A 13,079-nucleotide genomic window follows, 5' to 3' on the forward strand; every position below is an offset into this window, starting at 1 on the left:
TTTAGTATGTTTATTTTTATACTTGGTAATCTAATTGAGCTATCTTACTGTTTGCAGTAGCTATTAATAAAATATCTTGAATCTTAAAAAAAAAAAAAAAATGAAAAGGACTAAAGATGTAGCTCAGTGGTATAGTGCCCCTGGTTCAATCCTAACCTTGTAGTCACCTTTTGCATCATTTTTAGTTTCAGCTCAGGCTCCAAACTCTGCCATCACAGCTCAGACTGGAGTTGGTGTAGCATCTACTGTCCACTTAAACCCCATGCAGTTGATGACAGTGGATGCATCACATGCTCGACATCTCCAAGGGATCCAGCCAGCACCCATCAGTACACAGGGTATCCAGCCAGCCCCCATTGGGACACCAGGGATACAGCCAGCACCAATTGGCACCCAGGGAATCCACTCAGCAACCCCAATCAACACTCAAGGGCTTCAGCCTGCACCAATGGGTACCCAGCAGCCACAGCCTGAAGGAAAAACTTCAGGTAAATCTTAACTTTTTGCGTGAGAGTTGATATGGAGAACAGAAGTATGCTTGGGTTTTAATACTGGTTTTGCCACTTGCTGGTTTTGTGGTCTTAGGTGATTTCTCTGCACTTTCATTTCTTCTTTATAATGTGAATTGCTTAGAACTTAACTTTCAGGGTCATTGTAAACATTAGAAATGACATGCACAGAATGCATTTGCACATAGCAGGAAGCATTTTATACAAAGCTTAGTTGAGGAAGCAACTTTTACCTTTATGAGTTGTGTTCTCATTCAGTTTAAGATTTTCTTCAGAGTTGTACATAAAGCTGTAAAATCTCATATTAATGTCAGCTAATATTGTCAGTACTTTAAAAAAAAGTTAATGGAATAGACATTTTTTTAAAAAGTTGGACTTGGATTGTGACTCAGTGGTAGAGCACATGCCTAGCACTTGCCTAGTACTGGGTTCAATTCTCAGCATCACATAAGAATAAATAAAGATATTGAGTCCATTTGTAACTAAAAATATTTTTTAGAAGTAGTGTGCAGTATTTATTAGCGTTATGTAGTAGAAAGATTGTTTCTTACCCTAGGTATTGATCATAAAGATTATTTTTTATGTTAACTATAACATAAAGAGATCAACTTGAAACTAAGAATTTTAGTTGCCACATAGATCTCAAATTTAACTATTTGATCAAAGTCTTGGATTCTTAATCATTCACATATTGTCATAGGGATGGAAATTTCCCATGGTGGCCCACCTCTTTAATAGCACCTCTTTAATAGGAAACTTGTATTAGGTTGACTTTTATGAATTGCCATTTTTGTAAGTCAAAAACTGTCCAACATACATAGTTTCTGATTATGTTCTCATGGTCACCAGTATTTTGGTGCTAACTTTAAGTCTATAAAGTATCTGTTGGTTTGTCTTCCTAAAGATAGACTGGAGGATGATAGCATTTTTAGGAATTGAAGGGGAGTCATATTTGCAAAAACTGCCTCAGCACATTTCTTGAAGGGTACTTTGGGGCTTGCTATCAAGCCAGCAGATCATGCTTCCTATTTGTGGTTCTTTAATTAGCTTTTCTTGACTCTCAGTTCTCCCATTTTTCTAATAGGAATAATGATGACAAGGATTATGTAAGTAAAAATGCGAACTGAGATAGTAGAGTGAGATACTCTATGTACTTTATATATCTTAGCTCATTTATTAGTGACTGATTATAGAACAAAGGAAAAATAATGCTATCAGTCTGTATCAGTAGGCTTCATAACCTCCCCAACTGTGCTCTCTGCTTTTAGGCAGATGAACATTGTGCTCTATCCTTTATTCTTTATTTTATTTTTTATTTTTGGAGTTACTAAGGATCGACCCAAAGCCCCATACATGCTAAGTAAATGCTCTACCACAGAGCTACACCCCCAGACCCTTCTGTCTTTTTGAAGTGGAACAGGTATGACATGGATACCTAATGCCTGTGGTCTTATTGTTTTCACTGGTGTCTTTTGTGATATTTTAGTAATGTTTTTTATGTTTCCCTCTCTTTGTTGTTCTTTCCTACCACCTCCCTTTTCTCCAGCAGTGGTATTGGCAGATGGAGCTACAATTGTGGCCAACCCTATTAACAGTCCATTCAGTGCAGCTCCAGCAGCGACAACAGTGGTGCAGACCCACAGCCAGGGTGCTAGCACCAATGCACCAGCCCAGGGCTCCTCCCCCCCGGCCAAGTATCCTCCGGAAGAAACCTGCCACAGATGGGTGAGTAGACCCAAAAGTGCCAAGTGACACCACAGTTTCTAGATATAATAATATAGACAGTAGGCTTCATATCCAGTGCTAGTAGCAACCTAATCTCTATTCTCTGTGGCATTTTAAATTTTCCTCCAAAACAACTTGACCACAGGATTATTCAGTAGAACCTTGTCCAGCTCAGACTATAGGATATTAAAGAATCCTCAAGTGGGTGGGATATCAGTTATAACTATCTGTTGCATAATGTTATAGGAGTTCTTTCTTATACTGGAAATTTAATCTTAGAACCTTTTTTGGGGAAAGAGGGATACTGGGGATTGAACTCAGGGGCACTCGATCACTAAGACACATCCCCAGCCCTATTTTGTATTTTACTTAGAGACAGGGTCTCACCGAGTTGCTTAGTGCCTCATCATTGCTGAGGTTGGCTTTGAACTCACAATCCTCCTGCCTCAGCCTCCTGAGCCACTGGGATTACAGGCATGCACCATCACATGCGGGCTTAATTCTAAAACCTTTAAAGTAGCTTATAATTAACTCTCCAGACCTGTCTGGGTATTAAATTAATGCTTGCTGTATATTTTTTTTCTCCTCATTTGACGAGAGTTGTTGCTAAGGGCAAGCAGTTTTCAAAGTGTATTCAGACTCGTTTTTAGTAGCAGGTTGTATTCTGTATTATGTAAGCCTCTTAGTTGGTGGGATAGGCAGGAAGGTATGTGCTGTGCTATTAAACATTCCAGTGGTGGGAAATGAGTAGCCACATTTCAAAGTTTCTATGGCTCAGCTGGGTTGATAGCATCCCCATCAGAAGATTAAAGCTTAGCACAAACTTTTAATTGCTGGAACTAGGGTCATCCAAGGTTTTCAGATGCATAGAGCTTTGTATGTCCTGAGTTCCTTCCTATCTTTACTCATTATGAATACTTTATAAAGAAGGTCTTCTTTTTTTTTTAAAGCATATTTCAGGCCTTGATGAAATAACCCTATTAATAAAACAGAGCTTTATAATTAAGATAGCAAAAAGAAAGATTTTATAAGGATGGGGAAAACAGCAGAGGTCACAATAACAACAAAACATTGAAGCTGGAAGGCGGCTAGGCAAGTGATCCCAACCTTAGCTGTTAGAAAGCTAAATCTTAAGCCTACATTGGAGGAAGCTAAGAGCATCCATATTTAAAATCTGTTTAAGAAGCACTTAGAGCCCAAAATACTGTTCTCTACCTGCACTATGGGGTACACTACCCCTTCTTGATCCCATCAGGAATCTAAAGGTGCAAACTCTGCAGATCATCCACTAGGATCAACCAGCATAGTGGAGGCCACAGAGCCAACCATGGATGGACTGCATTCACTTCCCAGTTCAGTTTCCCCATTTAACCTTGGCAGTTGAACTTGACTTGGTAGAGAGAAAATGAGAGAGAACTCTGCTTTCCTCTGGATAATCTACCCAACCCAAGGGGGAAACTTTAATGATATTAACACTAGGGGTTGCCTAAGTACAGGGGCTAGATCATGCACCCTCCAGTGAATATTATGGTAGACAAGCCCTTCCACACACTCTGAACTTCCATCCAGCTTTTTTGTGCCCCCTACTGTTAGTCATGATTTGTGCCACCAAGCATAATCAGGTATCTGAGGGGTCCTCTAACACTAGAGGACAGAAACCCTGATAAATGTGCCCCATAAAAGTACTTGGAAAAATGCTAAGACTAGGCAAGGAGAACAAAACTAAAAGTAATGAACAAAGACAAAAGCTACCAATGATATCTTTAGAAGGACAAAAAGGAAAAGATGCAGGAACATGGTTCTATACAAAAGGACCATCCCAGAGGACAAGAAAAGCTGTCTTGAAATTTAAACTATGATAGTAATTGAAATAGAAATTGAAAACTCAGAAGGGTTTACAGATGAGAAATCTAAAAAGTGGAGTAAAAAGGCAGGAAAAGAACCAATTGAGGAGCTCCAGCCTCCAATTAATGGGATTTTAATAGGAGAGATTAGAGAAATGGAAGAGAGTCATTACAGAGTAACTCACAGAATATTACCAAACTGAAGGGCAAGAAGTGCTCATTGTAGGTAGATGGGTGCATGTTAAATCCACACCAGTAATTCGAAGTTTTGTAACAGTGAGCACAAAAGGATCTGCCCCTTCTTCCATACTTTGTCACTTTCCAAAGACCCTTCTGCTGTGTTCTCTGTCATCAACAGACTACCCTGTGCCCTTACCTCCTCTTTATCCATGCTTTTTGCTTTAAACATGACTCTTTCTTGGGGACTATACTTCCCCTGCAGCTCTCCAAGTGGTGACTCTGTGTCTTCTCATCCCATCACTTGGTAGAATTTGGGTAGGTTCTCATCGTGCCTTGCTACCATTTTCAAGCCATTTCACCTCAAGAGCACTTCATCTGTATTTAGATTTCATACTTGTATTGGAAAAAAGTACTTTCATGTAGTCAAACTATTCCAGGCACAATGAGAAGTATACCAATAACTGAAATAGAGTATCTGATTTTAAGTTCAATGTAACTAAAATGAAATTATAATATAGGTCTCAGGGCATAGTTCAGTGATAGAGTGTTTGCCTGACAGGGCTGGGTTTGATCCCCAGCACTATAAAAATAAAAATAACAACACATTTTGTTCTCAGTTGCACTTGCCACATTTCATGTGCTCAGTAGTGCCTGTTGCTCCTTTTTGGACGGGGCTGATCCATAGACTCAATCAAATTCAAATTTAGTTTTGCAGTATGTTTGTGTGCCCTTCAGGACCAACATGCCTGACTGGCAATTGTGATGGTAGCATTCTTGTCTTTACCTTCAATATAAGCAAAAATGAACTGGGTGTGGAGGTACACACCTGTAATCCAGTGACTGAATCCTGAGGCAGGAGGATTGAAAGTTTGAGACCAGCCTCAGAAACTTAGACCCTTAGCAACTTAGCAAAACCCTTTCTCAAAATAAAATAAATAAATAAATAAGAAGAACTGGTGATATAATTGAACCCCTGGGTTCCATTCCCAGTGCAAAAAAAATTGTTTTTTCAGCTCTTTGGCTGCTCAAATGTTTAAGTGCTTCTCCCCCTCTGCCTTCCCTGAACAATATGTATACACAATGTTAGCATCACTGGCATTTCACTGACCTTGTTTTCTATGCTCTTACGTTCCATAGCTCACCACCTTTTTCTACCTCCCTCCCAGCAATTCTCAGCAGGCCTCACATGAGTCTTCCAACCACTTGTCCTAACCACCTTTCATTGCCCCTCTCTGTCTTCCTTGACCTCTTTCTCTGCTTTCCCAAATCAGTCTGTGATCACATCCACTCATTTCCTTGTATACTACCTCAACTTCTTTGCCTTCCCCTTTCTTTTGTCAAAACACATGCTCTTCCTCACAAATCTACCTAGGATCTGAGCTTGGTCAAACAAATCTCTTCCTCTCTTGCATACTCAAAAGCAATGCTCTAGAGGGAGCTCTTCTTCCGCTGTCTTGCATATCAACAGTTTTTTTCTTAGAGTACCTTTCACATAAAAAATATAACATGCTGTCATTCTTTCTTTTTTATTTTGAAGTGCTGGGAATCTGGGGATCAGACCTACGGCCTTCCACATGCTATTCAATGCATGCTGTCATTTCTTTTGTCTTAAAAAACATTGTGTTGAGCCCATGTTTCTTCACCTTGTACCACCACCATCCCCTGCCCTTTTTGTTTGTTTCTCTTTGCAAAGAAAATAAAGGAGTTATCTGTCTTTGCTCTTTCCAATTCTTTTGCCAGTCTTCCAGCATTTTCATTGTAGTGTACTGCCTAGATAATGTGTATACAACCTCATGAATTGATACAAAGTAAATACAGTATCTAACCACTACATTATTACCACAAAGTAACTAACTAGTTTTGTAAGGTGTGACCTCATAAATAGAATCATATACAGTTTTGTGCATTTTTTTCACATGAGTCTGAATTCTTTAACTTAGTTTTTTATGATCATCTATATTATTGCATGTGATTATAATTTTTTATTGCTATATACAACCATTAATAATAACCATATAGTCATTCAAGGATATTTGGATTGTGTCTAGGTTTTGCCTATAATGTATCTGAACATTTTTGTGCATGAGTTTGATGCACACATGGATACATCTCTCTTATGTATACTGAGAAGGAATTTGCTAGGTCATGGAGTTTGCTTATTTTCACCTCTTGTGGATAATGTTTATGGTTTTTCTAAGTAGTTAACAGACATATACACTCTAACCAGCTGTGAGGAGCATTGATTTGTCTTCACTAAAACTTGCTACTAGCACTCTTAAGTTTGTCATTTGGGGGTTTATAGTGATGTCTCTACTGAAGTTTTGTTTTGTTTTTTGTTGTTCTTTTTAGATATACATGACAGTAGAGTGTATTTTGACATACTATACATATATGGAGTATAACATTTTTGAATTAGGATCCCACTCTTACAGTTGTACATGATGTGGAGTTTTATTGGTTGTGTATTCATATATGAACATAGGAAAGTTATGTCTGATTCATTCTGCTGTCTTTCCCATTCCCTCTCCCTTCCCTTCATTCCCCTTTGTCTAATCCATTGAACTTCTATTCATCTCTCCCCATTCCTTATTATGTGTTAGCATTATATATCAGAGAGAACATTCGGCCTTTGGTTTTCTGGAATTGAATTATTTCACTTAGCATGATAGTCTCCGGTTCCATACATTTACATGCAAATGCCATAATTTCATTCTTTAAGACTGAGTAATATTCTAGTGCACGCATGTGCGTGTGTGTGTGTGGTGTGTGTGTGTGTGTGTGTACCATATTTTCTTTATCTGTTGAAGGGCACCTAGGTTGGTTCCCATAGTTTAGCTATGTTAGTTGAGCTGCTGTAAACATCTACTGAAGTTTTTTTTTGTTGTTACTTTGATTTTGTTGTCTTGTGGTGGAAGTGAGGAGTTGGAAGAAAGGTGGTCTTGCTTTTTGGATTTTTTTTTTTTTTTTTTTTTAAGTTTAAACATAATAAAAACTTGCATGTGTAAATATGTATACCCAGATTCAATCATCAGCTCATCAGCTTATCAGCTAATCATCAATGTGTTTTATGTATGTGCCCAACCAACACCTTCTGTTTTTTTTTTTTTAATGCTACCAAGGATTGAATCCAGGAGCACTAAACCACTGTGCCACATCCCCAGCACTTTTTAAATTTTTTTATTTTGAGGCATGGTCTCACTAAGTTGCTGAAGCTGGCTTTGAACTATTATGATCCTTCTGCCTCAACCTCTGAGCCACTGGATTGCAGGTGTGAGCCACTGTACCTGGCCTGTCATGATTTTGAAGCAATTCTTAACATTATATCATTTTAATTGTGTATGTTTTAACATGTCTATTAAGAGATATATACTTAAAAATTTTAAAACCATAACTTCTTAATGTCAACAAACACCAGTCATTTTTTGTGGTTTCAAATGTCACAAGTTTTGTTTTACATTTTTTGAGTCCATGTTCTTTATTTGAATGACTTTAATTTTTCAGTGCTATGAATCAAACCCAGGACATGCTAGGAAGCACTATACCACTGAGCCACTCCTTTAGCCTACCATTGAGCAACACCTCTAGTCCTGCATCAGTGTTCTGCACACATTATGATTAGTTGATATGGCCCACAAGCTATTTTAACATATAAATTTCCTCCATCTCTTTTTTTTCTTGCAATTTTTTTCACTGAAGAAACTTGATCTTCTGAACCTCACTCTCGGGATGTTGTCAGTGGCCATGACTATTGTAAGAGTTTCCTATGGTCGTTATAACAAATTGCCATAAGTTTGTGGCTCAAAACAACATAAATTGTTACCTTACAGTTCTGGTGACTAGCAGTCTGAAGGTTCTCAGGGCGAATCTATTCATCTTCTGTCCTAGCTGCTAGTGGTTGTCGGCAGTCCTTGCATTTCTTGGTTAGAAAATGTACATCACTCCCATCTCTGCCTCTATTGTCTATACTTCATAGCCTTCAATATCCTCAAACTGCTATTTTTCTGAGCTTGTCTCTTGTCTCTTTCAAAATGGCGATTTGGAAAATCCTCCATATTTACATATCTATGTCTCAAACATCCCTCTCCTTTCTGTTTTAAGGGTACCAGTAATTAGACTTAGGGAGTGCAATAATGATATTATTTTGATATTTGTAATTTGCAAAAACTCCATTTAGGGTAAGGTCACATTCATAGGTATAAGGATTAGGACTTGAATATACAGTACCTTTACAGGAATTTCAATAGACTACACCTATAGAGTAGTTGCATTGTATTTCTGTCCTTTGCATTTTCTATAAGTTGTTCATTGAATCTAAAGGTTTGATTAGATTTTAGAGTTACTTTTTTCTTTTTTTTTTTTTTAATGTGCTAAGGATCAAACCCAGTTCCTCACATGTGCTAGGCAAGCACTGTACCACTGAGCCCCAACCCTAGCCCTTCATTGTTCTTTTACCAGGAGACATGAGCTGTCTGGTAGTTGATCACCCTTTTTTTGAGATATTAGCAGCCTAATGATTAGGCATTGAAAAATGGCATATTCTACTTCTAACCATTTCCTCTTATACCAGCTCTTGTCTGGCATTAGTTCCCACCACTCTACTCAAGCTGAATGTGTGAAGATCACTTGTGACATCCACATTGCTAATTCAGTGGAAAATTCTCAGTCAGAGCCTTACATGGCCTCTACTGCACGATACAGTTGATCTTAAATGCTTCTTTGATAGGTTTTTTTCACTTAGCTTCTGAGAACCTGCTCAGGTCTACAGAGGCATAATAAAGATCATAAGCACTAATGTGCATTTCATATTAATAACATTAGGTAGAAAGGAGGTGCGTAGCATGCTAGAAGCAACAGTAAAAGAGTCACCATGGTTACTTCATGAAAGGAAATGGCAGGAAGTTAGTAGGAATGGGGAAAAGGATCTGTTGCATTTTGTTTAAAAGCCTTTAGTAGTATTTGGCTTTTTAAATAACATCCCTGTGTTATATGATATAATAAAAAGCCATTTTAAAATACCTAATGAACATAGTACTTTATTTTGCCATGGGTATGCCTGACAAATATGTATTTTATACTTCATGTCCTTTAATGCCCTCAGCTGCTGTTTTCTGGGTTTGTCTCATCTCTTTCAGAATGGCAGTTCGGAAAACCCTCATTCCTCCTCAGCCTCCTGAAGTGGCTAGTCCTCGAGTAGAGAGCTCCATGCGGAGTACATCTGGGTCACCCAGGCCTGCAGGGTGAGCACATAAATGTTCTTGCCACTGTTACTTTCAATTATACATCTTTATGAAGGGAAGAGTCTAATAAGTGTGACCAATTTCACATAGTTTCCTCTTGTGCATCTTTTTATATGACCTTTTTGACTGCATGACCTCAACGGAACTCAACTTCTCAGATCTCCATTTGCTTCATTTATAAAATTAGCCTACTTATAAAACTACCTTGCAGGATTCTTGTACATTTAAGGAAATGACGCACATAAAGCACTGGCACAGATGTCGTAAACCCCCCATCGTTACTTCTGTCAAAAATGGAATTGCAACAGTAGTCAGTGCTTCTTTTCTGTGCTTCTTTTCTTCTAATTCTAAAAGTAGTGTATTTTTTGGAAAAAAACACCCAGACAACATAAAAATATCAAGTGTGAAAGCCAGGCACTGTAGTGCACACCTATAGTCCCAGCTAACAGAGGCAAGAGGATTGCTTAAACCTAGGAGTTTAAGACTAGCCTAACCAACATAGTGAGACCTGTTTCAAAAACATCTTCCATTGGACAGGAGGTGCAGTTCCGTGCTAAAGAGTACTTGTCTGGTACACATGAAGCCCCTGGTTTGATCCCAAGCACTGCAAATAAATAAATAGATAGGTAGGTAGGTAGATAGATAGATAATCAAACTTTTAAAATGAAGGTGGTGTGTGTGTGTATTTAATGTATGAAGTAAAAATACGTTGTCCTTTTCCCCACCCACATTGCTGGTCTCACTGCCCAGAGTAATATTAATTGATAAACACTTCGAAATATCTTTCCATGTCTTTTTCTATGTATACATGTAGATAAGCAGATTTCTTTTCATTTTTGTTTTTGATATGGGATATCATTATATTGCCCAAGCTGGTGTTGAACTCCTGGGTTTAAGTGATCCTCCCACCTCAGCTCCTGAGGAGCTGGAACTTGGACTACAAGTGTGCCACCATGGATAACAATTCAATTGATTCTTTTTTCATTTTTTTTTTTTAATTTATTTATTTTTGCAGTATTGGGCCTTGCACATGCTAGGCAAATGCTATATACTACTGAACTACATTCCCACCCCTTTTTTTTGAGACAGGCTTTTGCTAAGTTGCTCAGGCTAGCCTGAAACTTCCTCAGTCTGCCAGTAGCTCGGATTACAGGCATGTGCCACTGTCCCCAACTTTAATAGATTCTTTAAAATGGAGTCTTGCTGGCACAATGGCGTGTGCCTATAATCACAGCTACTTGGGAGGCTAAAGCAGAAGGATCAAAGCCAGTGTAGGCAAATTAATGAGACTTTATCTCAAAAATAAAAAATAAAAAGGACCGTGGGTATCTTAGTGGCTTAGTGGTAGAGTACCCCTGGGTTCAATCCCCTATACCACAAATAAAAAAATAAATATAATTTTAAAAGAGTAGGGGTGTGACTGAGTACTAGAGTGCTTACCTAGCACACATGAGGCCCTGGATCTAGTCTTCATAAAACTTCATTTAGATAGAAAAATTATGAATGTATTGTTTTTTCTAGATGTCTTTTGGAGATCTGGGGATACATTGCAGTGACACAAAATATCCATTCCCATTAACCTTACTTCCTATAATATAGAAAAATAAGAAATGTATTAGGAAAAAGAAAACAGTATTGAGGGAATAAAAGTAGTGGAGAAGAGCTGATGATTTACAGAAAGGTTTCTCAGATCAAAGGTAAAAAGCATGAAGGGAATACACCATGTGCTCCCTGGTGTCAGAATGTGTCTGGCGTAAAAAATGATGTTGGAAGCTGAACTGCAATATGATTCTTTTTTTTTTTTTTTTTTTTTTTTTTTTTTGGGTACTGGGAATTGAACCCAGAGATACTTAACCACTGAGCCATATCCCCAGCCTTTTTAAAAATATTTATTTAGAGACAAGGTCTTCCTGAGTGCTTAGGGCCTTGATAAGTTACTGAGCTGCCTTTGAACTTTATCCTTCCTGCCTCAGCCTCCTGAGCTGCTGGGATTACAGGTGTGTGCCTGCTCCCAGCTGCAATATAATCTTTATCACTGGAAAGATTATAATTATTGTGACCTGTAAAACCGTCTGTGAAAATACTTAAAAAAAAAAAAAAAAACTTACTGTTGATTATAATAATGTAAGAAAAATGGGGAAAAAATGGTGTATGAACCTATTTTAGTTTAGTGTAATGTAAAATGTTAGAAACACAAGAGTGGTTTGCAACCATTCTTACCGCCTTTTCATTTATCTAACTTAAGATACAGAGCAAAATCCTTCTAAGCCTTTGCAAACTTTAATGTGTGTGTGAGTGTGTGAAAGAGAGAGAGAGATCTTGATGAAACCCAGGGGTACTCCTGCTGAGGGACATCACCAGCCCTTTTCAGTATTTATTTTGAAGCAGTGTCTTGTTAGGTTGCCATGACTGTCCTGAAACTTGTGATCTTTCTTCCTCAGCCTCCTGAACTGCTGGGATTACAGGCATGTGCCACTGCACCCCAGTTTGTACACTTCTTAACAAGATATGACCCATTGCTAAGATTTTATCCTTTGCATATTCAATGTTGTGAAATATCTCCCATAGTTGCTATAATGTGAAGATTTTTGCCAGCATTATTCCTGGGTACTTTTTTTTTTTTAAGTGGAAGAACTTTTATTTCTTATTTTTATTTTATTTTTTAATTTTGAGACAGGGTCTTGCTAAGTTGCCAAGGCTGGCCTCAAACTTGAAGTCCTCCTACCTCAGCGCCTCAAGTCCTGGAATTACAGGCATGCACCACCACACCTGGTGGTACTTCATTCTTTTCATCAAAGCCACTTGTCTTTGCTGCTGCTTAAGATCTGGGTATATATTTCACAGCAGCATCTTTTTTTGTTGCTAGCAGCTTCACAAATATTTAAGACCAGTCATATGCATGCAGTTTTATCCATAGTAAAAGGTTTTTATTTTTCTGGTTACTAATATTTTCTATTATTGTGGCAGATATCTTCAACACTTTGGCCTTGAATGATTGTGATTTTTTAAAAAATATTCTTTTTAGTCCACCTCAATAAACTGTCCATTTCCACCATAGCTTTCTGTTTGTAGTGCAGTTTAAACCTAATAGATGAATTTAAAGCACCTTTACCCTTTTTTTTTTTTTAAATATGATTAGACTTTTTCAGTGTGGTTCATACTGTAGTTTCATATAAGACTAGGTCTTCTCCTTCTCTTTGCTGGACCTGATGTAACTAAATTTAGATGTAACTAAATTTTCATTTTAAATATGAAAATTTAGTTACATCTAGTTTCCCTTCCACAGCAGCATCACTTTTGAGGTGGGGTGTGTTTTTGTTTTTTGTTCTATTTTGGGAAATTTTTGCTGTGTTTTTCATCTTTGTTGTCCAGTTTTCTCTCAGTCCTCCCTTTTTGTAAGATTTTACTTGGATTTATTGCTGGGGAAGCAGAAGAGCACACCTATGCACGTTATTGCTTTCACGAACCTAGAAATACTGATTCAGATGTGCAGTAACTGATCACCACTAGACTTCTAAAGAAGTGATATGATTGGTCCCTGATCACGATGCCCATCTAATTAGTTTCATAGTGATTTGGGGACT

At 37.9% G+C, this 13,079-nt stretch overlaps 1 protein-coding gene across 1 annotated transcript in view; it reads left to right on the plus strand.

The window, feature by feature from the left end:
* Sap130 (Sin3A associated protein 130) overlaps positions 1-13,079 on the plus strand; it is a 74,874-nt gene that overhangs the window by 36,300 nt on the left and 25,495 nt on the right. Inside the window, 4 exon segments of the mRNA XM_047545799.1 lie at positions 186-488; positions 2,056-2,192; positions 2,194-2,234; positions 9,391-9,495. Coding sequence (XP_047401755.1) covers positions 186-488; positions 2,056-2,192; positions 2,194-2,234; positions 9,391-9,495 — 586 coding nt within the window.

The sequence above is a fragment of the Sciurus carolinensis genome, chromosome 3 (genome assembly GCF_902686445.1).
Source record: "Sciurus carolinensis chromosome 3, mSciCar1.2, whole genome shotgun sequence".
Lineage (NCBI taxonomy): Eukaryota > Metazoa > Chordata > Mammalia > Rodentia > Sciuridae > Sciurus > Sciurus carolinensis.